Source organism: Urocampus carinirostris, chromosome 1 (assembly GCF_059441175.1).
Source record: "Urocampus carinirostris isolate Australia breed hairy pipefish chromosome 1, RoL_Ucar_1.0, whole genome shotgun sequence".
NCBI lineage: Eukaryota > Metazoa > Chordata > Actinopteri > Syngnathiformes > Syngnathidae > Urocampus > Urocampus carinirostris.
In genome coordinates, this window is record NC_142349.1 from 57203274 (window position 1) to 57223440 (window position 20167).

At 39.3% G+C, this 20167-nt stretch overlaps 1 protein-coding gene across 1 annotated transcript in view; it reads left to right on the forward strand.

The window, feature by feature from the left end:
* The window catches only part of LOC148376342 (zonadhesin), a 29732-nt gene that overhangs the window by 1237 nt on the left and 8328 nt on the right, over positions 1 to 20167 (forward strand). Inside the window, exons 3-23 of the mRNA XM_088319648.1 lie at positions 2068 to 2142; positions 3369 to 3583; positions 3664 to 3745; positions 4855 to 5252; positions 5831 to 6395; positions 6467 to 6663; positions 9149 to 9538; positions 13341 to 13633; positions 13710 to 13978; positions 14623 to 14700; positions 15672 to 15809; positions 15889 to 16145; positions 16220 to 16304; positions 16387 to 16428; positions 17915 to 18049; positions 18116 to 18372; positions 18451 to 18535; positions 18885 to 19121; positions 19202 to 19342; positions 19715 to 19971; positions 20035 to 20119. Coding sequence (XP_088175774.1) covers positions 2068 to 2142; positions 3369 to 3583; positions 3664 to 3745; positions 4855 to 5252; positions 5831 to 6395; positions 6467 to 6663; positions 9149 to 9538; positions 13341 to 13633; positions 13710 to 13978; positions 14623 to 14700; positions 15672 to 15809; positions 15889 to 16145; positions 16220 to 16304; positions 16387 to 16428; positions 17915 to 18049; positions 18116 to 18372; positions 18451 to 18535; positions 18885 to 19121; positions 19202 to 19342; positions 19715 to 19971; positions 20035 to 20119 — 4281 coding nt within the window. The remainder of the gene's footprint in view (positions 1 to 2067; positions 2143 to 3368; positions 3584 to 3663; positions 3746 to 4854; positions 5253 to 5830; positions 6396 to 6466; positions 6664 to 9148; positions 9539 to 13340; positions 13634 to 13709; positions 13979 to 14622; positions 14701 to 15671; positions 15810 to 15888; positions 16146 to 16219; positions 16305 to 16386; positions 16429 to 17914; positions 18050 to 18115; positions 18373 to 18450; positions 18536 to 18884; positions 19122 to 19201; positions 19343 to 19714; positions 19972 to 20034; positions 20120 to 20167) is intronic.

Genomic DNA, 20167 nt, shown 5'->3' on the forward strand with positions numbered 1-20167 from the left:
CAGCCCGAGCTCAAGATATACTTAACCATGATTTACAGCACAAATCCCTAAGTCAACCCAGAATTTCACATTTTGTTTGTGAGGACTCGGGAGGAGGAGAGGTGATTTATGATAACAAATTAAAGCTTGTCTATTGTAAAACAATCTAAGATAAACACGACTGTAGAAATCTTAAAATATTTAATATTTATGTATTTACAGTGGTTATATTTACCAAAAATGTTCCACCATTGAAGGATTTTTTTAAGAGTTGACAAGTGAATTCTAAGGCTGTTGACAGGTTAAAATTTAGACCATAAACCACAGCGGCTTGTCAAATCAACTCACATTTATTTATAAAGCCCTTAATTACAAAATGTCTTAAAGAACTGCACAGGTTACAATTACACCATCCCCCGATCTTAATCTAACATGCAGGCAAGGAAAAACTCAAAACCCCAGCACGAGGAAAATAAGAAACCTTGATGTTCTTAACAATTTAGAACATCACTTTGCGAGAGAAACATATGTGTCTTTTTGCTTTCAATTTTGATTAATTGAGATCCAGTTGGGGTTTTTACATTATATTGACCCTTTGCACACGTGACCTAACCAAGTGACAACACCATGACGGGCAGTAGTAAAACCGTAGTAAACAGTGGGCGAGGCCAGTTGACAGTAGACAACAACAGAAAACTACTATACTATTTAACACCATTAGCAATGACTAGTCAAACGAATATTGTGCAACTGTTGGATGAGGTAGCTCAGCTTGACGAAAAGCACAAAGGGCACTATGTAGAGAAACTGAGGATAGCATTAGCAATGTTAGCTAAGGAGCCATGCAGTCTTCCTCCTGACATATTCACACATCTAAACAAATCTTCCAGTCTGCTTGATTTCAGTCCACAGGATCTGTACCACTGTATTGTAAACGGAGTATCCCTTACTGATCTAAAAGCTGGATTCTTACCAGTTCTTTGTAGCTGGTACATTTTACTGTGCTTCGTTTTGCCTACAAATGTCCACCCGAGTCTAAATGTCCGTGACAAAAACGACTTTGTATCTAAATTTTGGAGGATTGTAATAGAACAGTAAAACACGGGGCATTTGTACCATGTATAGAAATCACTTTTGAGCGTGTTGAAAATATTTATTTTGGCAAACTGAAGTTCTGAATGTTCGTCTCTCTATTTATCCATTTGTAATTTGGCAGTTCATTTTGACATAACAGGCTTTATGGTAGAGCACATAACAGTTTTTAATACATTACTGTTTTGAATTCCTGCTTAATCACAACAATAGAAGTTCATTTCTGTAGTAAGTTATGGTAACTGTAAGACACTAACGTAGCTAGTTCGCACTAGCTAAATTATCTTACTCAATGTCTTTGACGTGACTTGTACCTACTCAACATAAAATTTCTTGGAAAAAAATCAAACGCACCTTGTAAAAAAGGTAAGCTGCAAATCCTGAAATACTTAAGGGCTGCCAGCCTGCCAGTGTTCTGACTCAGAAAAACACCATTCCCTCTGTTTGACTGCAGATAAACATAAACAGTCTTCATCAATAGGGCTAAAATTCCAAATCGGGCATAACAGCTTGCTCACCACATAGGAATCAATAACTATAATAAAAAGTGATGTTTATATTCTTCTGTAGGGGTTATTAGTATTTGTTTCAACTCAACTGCTCTTTCCACTGCGGTATACTCAAGTGGCTCTAGCCGTCCGTTATGGCTCTCATTCTGCTAAAGAAGGCAACGTGACGTCATGTGCCAAGGGTCAATAGCTGGGATGTGTAGTAGCCTGTGATGCAGTATATTAGATGTCTTTTAATTCTGAAATGTGTGCTTCATTGTTTTGTTCTGTACACTATCCGATACCGATTCCTTTACTGTAAATGAAAGCTTTTTCGATAATCGTATTACGTTTCTGCCTTTATGTGAACCACTTGTCCTGACATATTAGCTCAAGGCAGATACTTCCTTTTTTTGTTGTTCAAGTATCATATCAATGATTTACAAAAAGGTGACACAATTGGAGATATGTAGTCCATTTATGCATATTGTTTTATCATATTTGACAGAATATGTTACGCAATGCTCCTTTGGCAAACAAGACAATGCAGTGTGCGACTGGACCGTGAGTCATCACAGATCAGGTAAGTTCCATATACTGCAATTGCATTTATACCTGAAACAATAAGAATTTATGTTTTAATTTTTCATATATTCATTATATTTTGATTTTTTTTTTGCAATTAATACTGATCAAGCGCTCCTTCTCCAAACTAATGCTAATACAGCTTTCTTTCTTGTTCTACTCTGCAAAGCTTTTTCATTTACAGAAATGTGAGGTTATATTAAGCTATATATTAAGTTTTTGCTGTTTTATCATATTTTGGACCTTATCTTTTAGTGTAACAATACCTCATCTAAGTGTAAATGTGTAATATAGCAAAACGGTGTGCAGTTTTGCTAATTTTAACCTTTTTTATCCTATTAGAAGGATAGTTAGTGAAATATATAAATGATCTAGCAAAGTGTGATAAATATTAAACAATCTGGCAATGGAGTATTTTTTTAAAAGATATACAAATATATGAAAAACACACAAAATTCAGTATGCATTATCAATATCAAAATCGGGGCAGCACGGTGGTGCAGGGGTTAGCGCATGTGCAGCACAGTTCTGAGGTCATGAGATCGAACCTCCTGTGCGGAGTTTGCATGTTCTCCCCGTGCTTGTGTGGGTTTCCTCCAGACACTCCGGTTTCCTCCCACATTCCAAAAACATGCATGTTAGGTTAATTGGTCGGTCCAAATTGACCCTAGGTGGGAGTGAGCGAGCGAATTGTCTGTTCCTGTGTGCCCTGTGACTGGCTGGCAACCAGTTCAGGGTGTCCCATGCCTACTGCCCCCAAAGATAGCTGGGATGGGCTCCAGCACCCCCGCTTGGAATTTTCTAATATGGCTTCAAGTCATAACTGTGACTAAATGTCCTCAACATCATTCTCCCATAAATACCAGTCAAGAAATGATAACTTTTTTAATATACTGCTTGAAAAATAGGGCAAAAACATGGGATATTTCATCTTTATTACTTAGAGGTATAAAGTTCTTGAAAGCCCCCGTGTGTATCGTATAGGGACCCATAGGGGTGTAAAAACATTTAATGTATTTAAATAAAACACTGTTAATTCAAATACCAAGCAAAATAATATGTCCAATCTTAAAAACATGATGTATTACTTTTTCCACTGTTTCCTTCTCTAGGCACTCAAGTTAGCCACTTGTCTGCAGACAATGGGTTGCCTCTATCTGCTGTTGTTACCTGCTTTGTTTAAATAAAGCTGTGTGTTAAGTCTCGCTGTCATTTTACCTCCAGGTGATTTAAGAGTGGATACAATACAAAGTGATGCACTTGATGAAGATGAAGCCTGTCTGGAGTTCTGGTACTTGGTCCCACCTAATGCTCAGAAACTTCGAGTTTTGCTCAAAAGCAGTACCGGTCTGGAAGAAATCTGGACCTCGCCTGCACTCACCCGTGACGTTTGGCGACAGGTGTTTGTGCCGCTCAACATGATCGAGCATGGGACAAAGGTACAATTTTTAAAAGGAGGAACTTAAAATTGTATTTTCTTCAACATTCAAGTAAATGTCAATTATCTTCTTTCGATTAGGTTGTTTTGGAAGTTGTCCAAAAGGTGTCCTTGAAAAAACAGGTCACATTTAACCGAATCGGAATAAGAAGAGGATTGTGTGGTGAGTGCTGTACTAAAGTAGTGGCCAATGTTTCGTGTGTTGTCTTCCTTTCATGTTTTGTTTTGTGAAACTTGGTTGGTGTTGGAACAATATGTAGTTCTTTCATTCACACCTGGGTATGTTACGGGCATGATCTTTATTTTGTGTTTTATTCAAATAGAACCGGTTGGTCTTCCAACATATCCTGTGTTGCCTTTTTATGTTTTGTCCAGTGAAGCCAATTTGCAGACATGGGGACTTGAGACTTAGTGACTTGGACTCGAGTCGACTCGAGTCGCTGTTTTTATGACTTGTGACTTGACTTGGACTTGGCAATCTAAGACTCGGGACTTGACTTGTGACTTGACTTGCCCAAGAAAAAAATACTTGGGACTTACTTGGGACTTGAAGGTGAAGACTTGAGACTTACTTGAGACTTGCACATGTGTGACTTGGTCCCATGTCTGCGGCAATTTGTGTCCCAACATATAATCGTCTCCCTTTCATGTTTTGTCCATTTTGATCTAGTGAGTGTTGCGACATTACATACAAGTAGTGTTTTGCCGTATCAAAATATCCTTGCAGAGAGAAGAACACGGGCGCATATGGAACTGGAACACTCTAATGTGTGTGTTTAGCACGAAGGCTAACCCAGGGGTTGGCAACCCAAAATTTTAAAAAGGCTATGTTGGACCAATAAAAAAAACATATGTTTGGAGCCACATAAAATGTAAAGCTTTATATAATCCTTAAAAGTAAGGAAAGACATACTGTATGTATATATACATTGCAAAACGTTAAGAATATTTTAGTCATGTTTTTCCTCCTATTGAAATCATATGATTTTCCATTATCAATCGTTTTTAAAAAGCCTCAGAGAGACAGAAGGGAGCACCAAAGAGCCACATGTAACTGTTGCCGGACCCCGTACTGAACCAACCATTGCAATTGGAATACTCACAGTCAGACTAGGACCTTATTTGGATTATTTGGAACTTGGCTTTCCATGTTTGAAATACTGGCAATAATCCATTTCCAATCAGCCTTTTGCCTGTATGTGAACGTATTCTTTGTCCCACTTTCTACATCTAACATATTCAAAGTTATCATTTTGGTCTCATTTCCCACAGGACACCAGTGTGATCCAGACAAAGAGATCCGGACAGACCCGTCTACTCGCTGTCTCTGTTCAAGTGGACATCTCCACTGTACTCGCTCTAAGTGTCCCGAGGGTGAAAGCTGCAGTCCTAAAAAAAGAAGCCCCAGGGAGCTGTCCAACACCGGGACTTGCACCATACATAGCAACACCGACTGTAGCACCTTTGATGGAGTGCTATTTCGCTTCATGACCCCCTGCAACTACATTCTGGCCAAGACCTGCTCTTCCTCTCAAGCTTTGTCTACTTTTAGAGTGGAGGTAGTGAGCGCCCATGACGGGAATTCGTCAGTTCCAGCTGTGCAGCAGGTTATCGTGTCTATGGGGAATGACAGAGTCTCTCTCGTGAAATGGCAGACACGCAGGGTTGTGGTGAGTTATCAGGACCAAAATACAGTAGACCACTGGGATATGATATTCATCATTTTTGGGGTGGGGAATGGCCTTGTGGGAGGTAGTTTAGCTAACAGCATACCGGTATTGTCATGATGCAAAGCAATAGACCAATAGCATCTTATGGGACAAAGACTGAAAGCAGACAATTATCTTAGTCATGCGCACGAAAACCGCAAAGAAAACATTTTTGGGCATTCGAAATAATTTGTTGTTGGTGTCGTACAGTGAGATGTTAAAAGAGACCCAAAAACTTCTTATTCCACACCATTATGTGAAAAAGTTGCAAGGCAGGGATGCCGTATAAAGAATTAAACTAGTGGGTCTGATCTTATCTTTCTCGTCAGAGATTAAAGAACCCCAGGTTAGCAAATGTCCAACGAGTATGATTCATTTTCTAACAAGAAACCTGAATAGCAATTGAATGGGCCCTTTATCGTGTTTCAGATAAACATTCAAGCACCGAGCAACCAACAATGTCGCTGCCATACGTCACTGTTTTATTTATGACATCCCTAATCCGAATCATTGTAAAAGTATTATCGTCTTTTTTCTAGGTCAACGGCATCTGGAGGAAACTCCCATTAAGATTCCGAAACGACACAGTCAAAATCAAGAGTAACCTGGCAGCTGTTTCACTGAAAACCAGTTTTGGTCTCTCCGTGTCTTATGACAAAGCGGGCAACGTACAGATCAGCCTGCCCTCCGTCTATTCAGATCAAGTCTGCGGTCTTTGTGGAAACTTCAATTATTTTGCAGAAGATGACTTCAAGGATCCCGATGGAGCAGCTCTGGACAATGCTTCTGATTTAGCAAACAGTTGGCAGAGCGACTATTCGACGTCCAACTGTGAAATGACTCTTGTTCCTCTTCAATGCGATCCTACAGAAGAGGCCGAGTACGCCAATGAGCGGAATTGCGGCAGCCTCCTTTCCAGTACCGGGCCTTTTGCAGCTTGTAGATCCAGTCTGGGAGCACAAAGCTACTTCAGGGGATGTTTGAACAAAATGTGCTCCACTCGCGGCGACCCTTCCGTGCTCTGTGAGATGCTGCAGGCATACGCCAATATTTGCAGTGATGCTGGGGTCATTGTGCCCACATGGTGGAATTTTACCATGTGCTGTAGGTTACTTCATTGCTTGAAGAGTAGAAAATTGATGAATGTGAAAAACATTTCTTTCTTGGTCCCACAGCACCACCATGCGGCAAAAATAGTCATTACAACTCATGTGCCAAAGGATGTAAGGACGTGTGCTCCGGAGAGGATCTGATGGGCTCTTGTGGAAGCTGTGAGGAAAGGTGCGAGTGTGACCATGGATTCAAACTCAGCGGGGGCAAATGTGTTCCAGAAGATGACTGTGGATGTTGGTATAATGGACAACACTATCATGTAAGGATGATAGCTGGTATGGGTGTAACGGCATATGTCACTGATATACTGGTATACTGTAATCCTGTTTTTCGCAGTTAATGGGGACCGAGACCCCCCACGCTGTGTAAAAATCCGCAAAGTAGCGCCATCCCATTTTTAACATGCGGTCTGCCAGCCCCTAGTTGATAATGGGTCAAAGCCGCATAGGTGCTATTTATGTGAGGTGGAAAAAACTGAACTAAATGACACACATTTTCTCCTCTTGACCCCTGCATTCAGCAATAATCGACTGGGGATATTGGATCGCAACCAAAACTTGTTACTGCTGAGTGTTAAAATTCAAGTTTGAGTTATTTGAAATCATGTATTGATTTAGTAAACAGCATGTAATTTATCTAGTTGGATCCTTTTTTTTAGTACAATACTCTTGTTCAGTATCGGTGTTCGGCCATTGAATTAATTGAGTACTGACACATTTTACCCCCGTATGAAGTTACTGTATTTATTAATTTATTTAGGTTCCCATGCATTCGAAAATACGCAAAATATTAATAAGTCGTGTACCTAAAATACAATAATTATTTGAATGTGTACATATTAAAGATAAACATAATAGAGATAAAAATCTCAAGTGATACTAAACTGATTACCATACCTTTAAGCAGCAGTTCAAACGTACACCATCAGCATTTTTCGTAATCATTTCCTTCTTCAACTTTACAGTTGTTCTCAGTTTACCTTTCCCTTATCGCTAACTTTCTTCGGACCCATTATTATCTGCGAAACAAATGTGGTAAAAACAGAAATCGTATTTAATTCTCAACACGTATTGTGGTACTGAGGATTTTTCTCGAAATGATGGCCGCTCATCATTCGACTGTTTTTAGGTTTGTTCATATTCAAAATGTTCTTTTTAATTTAAAAATAAAATGTATTCGAATTTTGGGTTCAAATACTGATTTGTTCGAATGGAAAGTACAGAGAAATCAATGCATTACGTTTTTATTGATTTAAATATTTATTCAAATTGGATATATACCAAACGAAAACCCTTAAGAAACACAATCAAGGGAACTTTTACCAGGGTTTGGAGGGTTACTTCAAAAATGTAATTGGATAGAGTTACATGTTAAAAAAAGTAATTTGTAATGTAATCCGGATACCATAATATTGCAGTAATGTATTGCATGTAACTCGATTTCTCCAATACCAAATATACATAATACAATAATATGCTTAATATAAATAAACAATGGAACATTGAAATGGAGGTCGGTTGGTTGCTTGTATTAATACAAAAAGTGCTTATATTTTAACCACGTAGTAAAGTTTTAATAAGCAAAACAAATGTTGTTTTAAACACACAAAGTGTTCAATTTTTAAATTTCCAACAAACTCTAGGTTGTCTTGTATCCAAGTTCAAGTTGTTTGAAGTTGTTCTCTCTCTCTCTCCACCCCACATCTATCCCTCTCTCTCTCTCTCTCTCCCTCTCACTCTACTTCAAAATTATTCCCCTCTCTTAACCTCTCTCTCTCCTTCTCTCTCCCTCCCACATTTCTCTCTCTTTATCTCTCTTTCTCTCTCTCCCCCACATCTCTCTCTCTCGCTCTCTCTCTCTCTCTCTCTACCCCACATTTATCTCTCTCTCTCTCTCCCTCTCGCTCTAGTTCAGAATTATTTCTCTCTCTTAACCTCTCTCTCTCCTCTCTCCATCCCACATTTCCTTCGAGACATTTTTGTGATTAAGGGCTATATAAATAAATGTGACTTGACTTGACATTTCTCTCTCTTTATCTCTCTTTCTCTCTCTCTCTCCCACACATTTCTCTCTCATCTCCTCTCTCTCTCCCCTCCTTTTCTCTGTCTTCCTTGCTCTCTCTCTCTCTACCCAACATTTATCTCTCTACCTCACATCTCTCTCTACTTCAAAATGATTTCCCTCTCTTTACCTCTCTCTCTCTCTCCTCTCTCTGTCCCACATTTCTCTTTTTCTCTCTCTCCCTCTCTCTCTACCCTACATTTCTTTCTCTCTCTCCCTCTCTCTTTCTTTCTCTCTACCCCACAGTTTTTTCTCTCTCTCTCTCTCTCTCTCTCTCTCTCTCTCTCTCTCTCTCTCTCTCTCTCTCTCTCTGGCACATTTCTCTCTCTCTCTCTCTCTCTCTCTCTCAAGTGTCCGCAATTGAAATTATGATACACACGTTTCGTCTATTGGCGCATTAGGAATCGGTAAATATAGTTGCAAATAAATCGGAATGCTTCAAAGTAATCCTTATCTTAACTCAATGTACCTGTCAATTGATTACGTCTTTTGTCATCATTTTACTTTCTTGTTTTGTTCAGTTCGTGCCAGTAGCCCTGTGATTGTAACAGAGTAGAATTATATTTTATTTTATCCTAAATTCGTAACGCCTTCAGATGTATTCCGTTACCCCCCAACCCTGACCATGACATTCCTTTGTCCTCAACTGTGCGAGACCATTTTTCTCAAAAACTCTTTTCCAGAAAGGACAAACATTCCTCGAAGGAGAGTGTTCTCAGCAGTGCCAATGTTTGGGTAACAATTACATCGACTGCACAAAATCCAACTGCGCCAGAGGAGAAGTTTGTAAGGTGGAGGCCGGGGTGAAAGGATGTTACCCCGTCAAAGCGGCCACCTGCAGCGTGTATGGTGACCCGCATTACGTCACCTTCGACGGGATGGCCTACGACTTCCAAGGGGGATGCAGTTATACGCTAACCACGGCATGCGGGGGAGAAGGCTCAACCCAGTTCACGGTGACTGGTCATAACACGCATCCACCGCGTCAGAACATGACTCGGTCCAAGCTGGATGCTGTGACTCTTCAAATTGAGGACTTGAACCTCACTTTGAATCAGAGCACCGACGTCTATGTGAGTCATTTTGATACTTATAGACCTCAGTGTTACAGTGTACCAAGCTTAGAATATTTATAATTAAATTTCTATCTTTTTACCTGGGGGTATTTTCCTGAACACAAGGCGCACCTAGTAACCACAAATTGGCCAGTAATTTATAAGTGCACCTTATAACCCAGTGCGCTTTATAAAGCAGTTAAATGAAATGAAATGATCTGCATTTATATAGCGCTTTTCAGGTCAATGAAGACTTCCCAAAGTGCTTTACAATGCTTCACACTTCCCCATTCACACACACTCACACACCAATAGCGGCCGTGCAAGGCGCCAATCTGCTTATTGGGGGCATTAGGGATTCAGCGTCTTGCCCAAGGACACTTTGACATATAACACGGAGGAGCCGGTAATTGAACCTGCGATCTTTTGATCCCCAGACGAGTGCTCTACCTTCTGAGCCAATGCCGCCCTAAAGTATTTGCCCCCTTCCTGATTTATGTGTTTTTTTGCATATGCATCACTCACAGAGGATTAAAAATATCAAACTAATATCATTATCACACAGAGAATACGCAAGGGAATATAAAATGCAGTTTTAAAATGTTGATTCCACAATAAAATACAAGCCTTTCCAGACCGATGTGAAAAGTAATTACCCCTGAACCTAATGGCGTGTTGAACCATCTTTGGCAGCGATAACATAAATTAAACGTTTAGATGAATGGTAATGAGTCTTTCACAACACTGTGGAGGAATTTTGGCCCATTCTTCTTTGCAAAATTGTTTTAAATCTGCCATATCAAAGGGTTTTCAAGCATGAACTTCCCATTTAATGTCACACCATTGTATCTGAATTGGATTTATTACGGACTATGACTTGGCCACTTCAGAATCTTCATTTTGTAGTTTTTGAGCCATTCAGAAGTGGACTTGCTGGTATGTTTCAGATTGTTGTCCTGCTGCTCGATCCAAGAGCGCATTTCACATTCTACTTTTCCACATAGGCAAGGATAGGCCTAAATTGGTTTTGTGCCTTGGTAAATGGAATCAACATTTCAAAACTGCATTTTGTATTTCATTTTTATTACAGATATATAATTTCACATGTTATTTTCAAACTCAACTAAAAGAAGGCACTCCAGGCTTGTGTTGATAATTTCAACCTTGCCCTTGCGACTAGTACTCCAGGTGTAACTCATATATATATTTTTTAGAAAGTCTATGCAAATTAAGTATGTAAACGTACATTTATCAAAATGTTTCATTTTCCGCTTCCCACCAAGCGTTTCACATTTCTGGCTTTCAGTTTCGGCCCCAAATTTCCATTTCGTGGCATTCCTACAATTTAGCATTTATTTTTACTTTACGGAGGTTATCCTCAACCACGATTGGCAAAGATGTCCACAATTCAGATTAGAAAGTTGGTTACTAAAGGGTAATCATTCATGACTTTTGGTCACAAAAACTTTTTTCTAAATAGCATGTTGTAATTCATAACTGTCACTAGCAGGATTGCGCACGCTTATATTAAGGGTAGTCGATTACTAAATGTCTGTGTCAGGTCATGAGAAGACGTCAGTTGCTTTATATTAGTCCTGTGTCGACACATTTAACTGGCCCTTAAATGGCAAATATTACAATTTTGGTGCACACTGATGCAGCGCCTAGTGGATCTCCAGCGATTTTCTTTTTAAATTTCTCGTGATTTTCAGGTCCTTTAAAACAATAACACCTCCTTCCAAAGGGAGACAACCCTGAACAAGAGCACTAGACTGTGAAAATATATTTAGCTAGCTGTATAGAAAAATGTGGGCAGCACGGTGGCGCAGTGGTTAGCGCTTGTGCGGCACAGTTCATGTCATGGAAACCTGTTGTGGGTTCAAATCCAGCTCCAGACTTCCTGTGCGGAGTTTGTATGTTCTCCCCGTGCTTGCGTGGGTTTCCTCCCACGTTCCAAAAACATGCATTTCAGGTGAATTGGCCGGTCCAAATTGTCCCTAGGTGTGAATGAGCGAATGAGTTGCAATTGGCTTGCAACCAGTTCAGGGTGTTCCCTGCCCACTGCCCGGAGATGGCTGGGATGGGCTCCAGCCCCCCCGCGACCCTAATGAGGATAAGCGGTACGGCTGATGAGATGAGATAGAAAAATGTGTACAGTATTCTCTCGTTTTTCGGGGAATGTTCCAAAAAGGTAAAGTAAAAATATATATACACACATATATTTATGTATTATTTTATGTATATCGCTATTATGTCAATATTATACATTGAAACCAAAGGACAAACCCTATCTAAAGCCTCAAGTATTTATCAAACAAATAAAAGCACTGTACTTTATAAACTTTTGTTCGTTTCATTTTGCAAATAACTTCTGTACTGTCATAATATAATTTTAAAATTAATCTTGTCGATTTATCGCACAACTGTATTAAGAACACAATCTACTTGACGTGATACCTTAATGCCATCTTGTGGACGTTATGGAAAATTATTTACTTTCCGAATGGCTACCCGAACTGTTAAACCATATTGGACCAAAACAAAAAATATATCTCTAGCCCGAAAAAATGTAAAAGCCTTATAAGGAAGGAAACACATAGTGTATCAATCAATATTCATTGGGAAATGTTAAAAGTGTGTCCTGTTTGTCTTTTTACATAGGGATCAGAATTTTCCGCGGATCCGCGGATTTCCGCTGTTTTTGAACCCCAAAGGTCATTCCCGTAAATCGTCTAAATTCGATGGGAAAATATTTTGGGGGGGTGAGGTATGATACGTGACTGTTTCATCACCCCAAGTTAGCAGTTAGAGATCACGAGAAAAATCGGCAAAAAGAAGCGCAGCGCATTAGATCTATAACACACAACAAATAGATCGACTCCTACCATTGGTCGATAGGTTCGCTGATAACCAATCAGCGGAGCTTTTGTTCAGAGCATTGGCTTTTTCAAACATGGCGCTCCTTCCGGTCTTTTCAAACGGTGAAATGAGTGTTTGAAAAAGTAAATATGAAAATACTAAGAAAAGAAGACGAGGCTTTTGTCTCCGAGATTGATAAAGGAATCAAGAATAAATTTAAGTGGTCATGGCTGGAGAAGACTGTCACAGACTGACATGTATTTTCTTTAAGCATGTTCAGTTTGTGCATTCTATTTTCAAATTAATGATGAATGGTTATTAATGTATATATTTTCATATATATTGTTGATTAGTAGCTAAATACAAGGTCCATCTTCATCATCAAAACACAACAACAATGGTGATGGTTGTAACATTGTAATCCCCCAATTGTTTTAAACATCTTAAAACTGAAAAAAATACATGGTTTCTGTTTTGTTGGATTTAATTCATTCTAGTGCAATTTTCACATAGCAAATAAGATAAATGCCGTTGGCTTCGGGTGGGTTTGCCCCCCTGAGCCCCCCACCGGGCTCCGCCCTGGACCTTGCCGGGGCCTGCGGCCCCTGGACCCTGGCTATTTCAGCTGAAAATGAAAATCTCCATTCTGATCCCTGTTTACAGAAATCATATTTTGCCATTAACAAACATTTTTGAAAGAGGGAGGGCCAAACAGCCTCATGTGGCTTCAGAGCAAGTTTGAGTCAAGAAGTCCAACTTTGTTGGAAATGGAATGCGTCTTCCTCTGCCTTTTGGTGCATTTTTTGGTCCAGAGCGTTCTGTTGACATGATTGCTTTTAGAGATACTTAATGTTGAAAAATATCGCACTAGCAGACACAACCAGAAAAGGAGCAGGGCCAATGTTCACTACGTTGTCAGCAATCTAATTCAATTCTAATGGAATGTGTTGTCTTTTTTCAGGTGAATCAAAGTTATGTCAGACTCCCATATTCCACCAGTTCTTCTTACGGTTCTCTCTGGGTTTACAAGAATCACAGCTACATAGTTTTAGAGACGAGCTTTGGACTGAGAATGGTGATAGATGGGCAGAACAGATTATTCCTGCAAGTAGACGAAAGTTACAAATATCAACTTTGTGGCCTGTGCGGAACCTACTCGGAACACCAAGACGACGACTTCATCAAACCCAGTGGCCAAAACGCCACCAACCCGTTTGAATTCGGTGATAGCTGGAGGGCACCGAACATGAACGAGTGAGTTATTTTACCCAAGAAAATAAGCCTGAGAAAAATAATGGATCCTTTCTTTATAATGATGCTCTCTCTTCAGATGTGTTTCCCACCCGAATGATCCACAGGTCTGCGCAAATGAGGAGGAGGAGAACAAAGCCTACAACGAGTGTTTTGTCATCCTCGGGGAAGCCTTCAGGGCCTGCCATGAAACCATTCACCCCAGCGTCTACATCAATAGCTGTGTGTACGACTATTGTGCTACTGGTGGCAACAGATATACCTTGTGTGAATCTCTTGAATCCTACGCCGTTGCCTGCAAGGTAGCTGGAGTAAAACTACCCGATTGGGCGACTGGTCCGGCCTGTGGTGAGTAATGACTCGATTCATTTAAGAGTGGAGTGTAGCGATAAACTAATTTGGTGACGTTGCGAGAAAAAAAAAAAAAAAAAACTTTCATTGTATTTATATCACTTGAATAATATAGCCAGACTGCAACCATTTCCCTCTGGGGCAATAACAGAGGTTCTCATGCATGCTTTTATCTACTCTTGTTTAGATTTTTGTAATACCCTGCTCTCCGATCCCCACAAATAGATTATTGGAAGACTGCAGCTATTACACAATTCAGCAGAACATGTGCTTACCAGGGCCAGGGTGTGGGATCATATTTCACCAGTTTTAACACGTCATTGTTTTTCTGTATTTTCAAAAATATATTAAGGTGTTTTTACTTGTTGAATGTTTTTATTTGTTTGTTACTTATGATTTTTGTTTTTAAAGCCTTTGCGTGTGTGTTTGCCCTTCTAGGTTGTTGCGTGAGGGGGGGAGGGGGAGTTATTACTTTCTTATTGTCCTGTACATTTGATATTTTATACAGCACTGAAATGTATTTTGTTGTCTGAAAAGTGCTTTACAGATTAACCTTCATTTGATATGATCATGGCTAGTTAATAATCCTGGGCATTTGTGTTGCTAATTTTATATCATTTTTGTGGTTTTGGCTTTTTCAGAAGTCCCCCAAACCACAGTTCGTTCCAAATCAACTCCAGCCTCCACAACTATTCCATTTCAAACACCAAATTCAGCTGGTAAGAGACAAAAATGTTGAGTTTTTTTAGTTATGGGTTAGTCAATTGTGCTGGTCCATCAGTCATCCTTAACCACAAGGGTCGCTGTTTGTTATATTCTGTAGGAATACTGAATTCAGCTGGTAAGAGACAAAAATGTTAAGTTTTTTTAGTAATGGGTTAGTCAATTGTGCTGGTCCATCTCAGTCATCCTTCAACACAATAGTCACTGTTTGTTATATTCCTACACTGTATGTGCTTAAGTATTCCAAGAAGTCACTGAGAGGAATAGTATTAAGAATGTCCCAAGAGGCTAAATTTAGTCAAATGGCTGCCTTAGCTGCCGAATATCGCTACTTGTTGGTGAAAGTGGAAGTCAGTCAGCTTTGTACTGATCGGCTAATTGGTACTTGACCAGTTATTTATGATTCCTGCATAACCCATGTTTTTGTTTCTTAAAATTGAAGATCCCTGTTTTTTGTAAACCGAGTTTGTAACCGCTCTTTCATTAGTCCAGTCAGAAAAGCCACGACTATTAAAACTACTGTATTATCGAACTATGACTCGCATCTGGCAAGAATGCTTACAAAGTGTAGAATGTGCTGCTTACGTACCTTAATAAAGTAGCTTAATTAGTGAAAAAGGCTTCTACACTAAGGCAAAGAAGACAATGCTCTTTTTCTGTGTAGAAGATGTTAGATATTGAAAAACAAATATCTAGTTTCTGTCGAAGAAAAAATGAGGATTGTTTTAAAAGTAGAAAAGTTAGTTTTAGGAATAGAAAAATCAATACGTATTTTATTCCACAAAATAGTGTAGATTTTATTCAGGGAATTCATTCAAGTTTTATTATTAAGGTAATACCTATATATGGTTCCAGTTTTGCGTAAATTCACTGAATATGGGTGTTTGTGGAACAGATTAACTGTGAAAATTAAGGGGATACTATTGTTCTCCAATTAAAATCAATTATTGTTCTCTTTACCAAATAGTGTGTCCCTTGAACTGTGACTTTGAGAAAAATCTTTGCGGATGGCAGCAACTCATTCAGGATACATTTGATTGGACCAGATATTCTGGCGCCACCCCAACAATTGGAAGTGGGCCGAACAATGACCACACCACTGGGGGTAAACCCAAAGTCACCCAAGCATTGCACTGTTTTAGGGATTATTTCATGACTGACTATCAATCTATTTGGCTGTTTAGCGGGATTCTACGTGTACATCGAAGGCGACGATGTAACCCAAGGAGACCCAGCTCGTCTGCTGAGCTCAGAGTGCCATTACAGTGGCCCGGTTTGCCTCCATTTCTGGTACCATATGCATGGTTCTGCCACAGCCATGGCCCTGAATATGTACCTGCTCCAAGGAAATACTGCTACAAAGATTTGGTCTATGAAAAATAACCATGGGCAACAATGGCATCTAGGAAAAGTTGATCTGAACGTTTTCAGCCCTTTTCAGGTTCTTCATCATCAAAGTGAAGATTTTTTTTGTAATGAGATTAAGTCTTACTTTGTTTTTTTGTCATTCATCAGATTATTGTGGAGGGGATCAGAGGCTCAAGCGCTCTTTCAGATGTGGCCATAGATGACATTTCCATACAGTTGGACTCTTGCTCAAGTAATGGACGATAAACGCAAAAATTGCATCTTGTATTGTTCAAGTCTACCCTTTATACTAAATTATTGTTATCGTTTACTAGGTAGTCTAGGAAGTGGAGCAGAAGTTTTTCCATTTGAGCCGGGTCAGTATGCGGAAAATGTCAAAATCAATATTGGGTACAGCAGACGCATGGCACCGGGTGACCCGGCCTTGCGATGTTTTGACTTTGGAATACGGTTTTTGGACCCTTTATTATGGCCATTTTTAGGGCTGTTATTGTCATACAAATAATTGCAGTTGAAAAATATACTGTCATTTTTCCCAGACCGCATTTTATGCTACTATGATAATATTACATATGCTGTACACCTTAATAAAGAGAAGTAATTTAATGTCTAAGAAAAAAAGTCAAGAAATAGTCAATGGATCATTGTTGACTTAACATTTTATTTATTTTATTTCAAAAATAATAAATCGCTTCTTTGATATTTTAAGGCTAACCGCTGTCCCTTGGTGTAAACTGAAGTGGTGCGTGGTTTTGAAAACTAAAAATTGACCGGCCATGATGACACACATGCTATCTGCTATCTGCTTCCATGTGAGAGACCTCATTTCAGTTGAGGGTGGTCACAAAAGGAAGTGGAGAAAAAAAAAGACTGTAATCGCTCATGTAAAAAATATTAGCGAAGATGAAAAAAGTCACGATTAGATGAATATGTCATATGTGTGATAGCCACAGCAATTTTCACGTGATACAACATCAATTCCAATTTCTTCCACATGGCCAAAAATGTATAAAATTCAAACTTTGCGGTGTTTGTGAGTATGAAGAGTTACGTCTCTAAGAGGATTGCCTGCTAATGGTCAATGCAATAAAGATGCTGGTATGCTATTGATTTGTTACGGAATCATGAGAATGCTAATATGCTAATGAATAAACTACCAGCCACAATCCTTTTTTCTCAATTCATGGGCTTTGTAAATAGTTTGCAAGTTGGCGATACAATTCAGTATTTTTTTTGTACTGCATTTAATCGTTTTGGGTCCCAAGGCTTGCGGTAGTGCTAAAGGGGAAAGCAAAAACATGATAACGATGGAAACAAAGCCAAAGAAAAAATAATAAGGCACACAAACCGCTACACTGCTAAATTGCGGGGCCATAAATAATCCACGATTGGCACTATTATTAAACACATCACAGCAATAAGAGCAACAAAATCTTCCAGAGGCATGACAATTATTGCAAGCGGATGTTTTAAAATCAGTATCATTTTAAGTCTGCCATTGCCCTTTGCTGCCTTACCCCACTCTGCATTCACCCGCTACTCCAATCGACCAGCTGAAGTCATGTCACACCAAATGTAAATACAATTTGTGCCGTTGTGTTATTGTTTAAAATGGTATTTAATCATATACACATATATTACACAGAAGTATTGCTTATTTTAATAAATTATCTGGGGAACCAGGGGTTTGGCCAACATTAGCTAAATATTACCGTAGGTTTCTATCCCTCACTGTACATTTCACTTTTGCGATCATCACCTCAAAACGAATTAATTTTATATCCTAGGGGTCTGCTGCATTCTACTTGTGTTAAAAAGTATTGGTTTTGTTTTGCCTTGCAGTTTGTAGCATAGAGTGTAGCTTCAACAGAGATTTCTGTGCCTGGAATCAGATGATCACAGACGCCTTTGACTGGACGTGGCAAAGTGGTTCAACGCCTACTCTAATGACGGGACCCTCTTCTGACAACAACGGAGGTATCAACATATTCATAAAAGTTCTTGATTAAAAATTAACCGGACCTGTTGATGTTTCCTTTCTAGACGGTCACTATCTTTACATCGAAGGCAATGACGCATCACACGGAGACACAGCTCGTCTTATCAGTCCTGAATGTTCGGCCTCCGGTTCTCAGTGCCTGCAGTTCTGGTACCACATGTACGGCTCGGCCGATACGATGGGCCTCCATCTATATTTACTGCAGGGCAAAAAAGCTGAAGCTATTTGGTGGAAGAGGAACGATCAAGGAAATATGTGGAACTTGGCTCAGGTGGACCTGACAGTCACAGGGCCGTTCCAGGTTAGTCGATTCCAAATCACATTAACAAAACATAAGCACTGACATTTAATAATTGTGAAAACATATTTTTTTCTAAAGATCATCATAGAGGGACGCAGGGGTTCCAATGAAGAATCTGATGTCGCTGTGGATGATATTATGCTTTATCATCAAAAATGTTCAGGTACCAAAGACAAAAATATAGTATTACAGTGGATCCCCAGGATATGACATAAATCTGTTTTGGGGTGGGTATGGCAAAATTATTGAGGAGGTTAGAATGCTATGGCATTGTAAAGCTCGTGCGTTCCAAACCACCAGTCCATCAGATAAAAAGATTAAAATAACAAAATATAACTACTTATGTGTAATATACATGTAAAGGAAAAATTATATCTGATTTACCTTTGGTATGACTTGACCTGAGCTGGTTGAGTGGCATAAAGGGTAGATGCGGGACTACTCTATTAGAAAATCAAACATATTTCCTGTTTAGAAGTTCTTAACTCATGAAAATTCTTTTAAATATTTAGAGCTAAGTGGCGTGATGACAACAATGCCTCCCGAACCTGAAGGCAACGTCACAGATCTTCCAAGTGTCACAGTACCTTTGACTGAAGTTACAGAGCTCCCCATGGTGAATGTTACAGATCAATTCCCTGTTACAACTGTACCACTAGTGGCAAATGTCACAGGTCATCCTGAACTCGAAACAGCTGATTTAATGAAAAATGATGATACTGAGGCTGCTGAGAGCCGAGTACAGTCAGGTGAATATTGTTTGCAAAGTCAACTATTTTTCTCACCAATGGTGAATGTATCATCAATGATTTCCCATTTCTGATTTCAGCAGTATGCCATCTCGACTGTAATTTTGAGAAAGATCTTTGCCAATGGAATCAACTTGTTGCTGACGTATTCGATTGGACAAGGCAACGTGGTTCAACACCTACATTTGGGACAGGGCCCTCTTCGGATCACATTACAGAATGTAATTACCTCTCTGACTCATTGCCATTTTACTTTCAGTTTGTTAATGAGGCCGGAAAGGTATTTGAAGTAATTACAGACGCCAATAACAAGTCAAGCATGCATTTAAACCTTAACTTCCTTCTTTCGTTTTGAACAATTCTCAAGCAAGTTACATTTATTTACCTTTGCAATCAAGATTCTGATAGGGGTGGGTGAGCGAAAATTGGATCTGAATTGAAAAAGTTTGAAAATATTTTTGATAACTAACAAAAGCCTGAATTTTAGTAAATAAAATACCAATCGTTTCCTTGGGTTGTAAAAAAGATTTAAAATCCGGAAGAACATTTTACAGGCATTTACATGGCTAATAAATCTTACATTTCTTATCCAGATGGCCACTATCTTTATATTGAAGCCAACAGCGCATCATATGGGGACACAGCTCGTCTCATCAGTTCTGAGTGTTCGATCTCCGGGCCTCAGTGTCTGCAGTTCTGGTACCATATGTATGGCTCAGCAGATACAATGGGCCTCCATGTATATTTGCTGCAAGACAAAAGGGCTAGTGCTATTAGTTGGATAAGAAATGATCAAGGAAATATGTGGCGGCTGGGCCAGGTTGATTTCACATCAACTGGAACCTTTCAGGTATGAAAAACACAATTTTCAGCTAAGCTAAGCAAAGAACTAAAATGTGCTGTGTGATATTAGATTCTTTTTGAGGGTCGACGTGGTTCAAATGAGCAGTCTGATGTGGCCATTGATGATATATCCCTACATAATGGACGCTGTTCAAGTAATTATATACTTTACCTGACATTCAACAGTTTTTACACGTTGACCT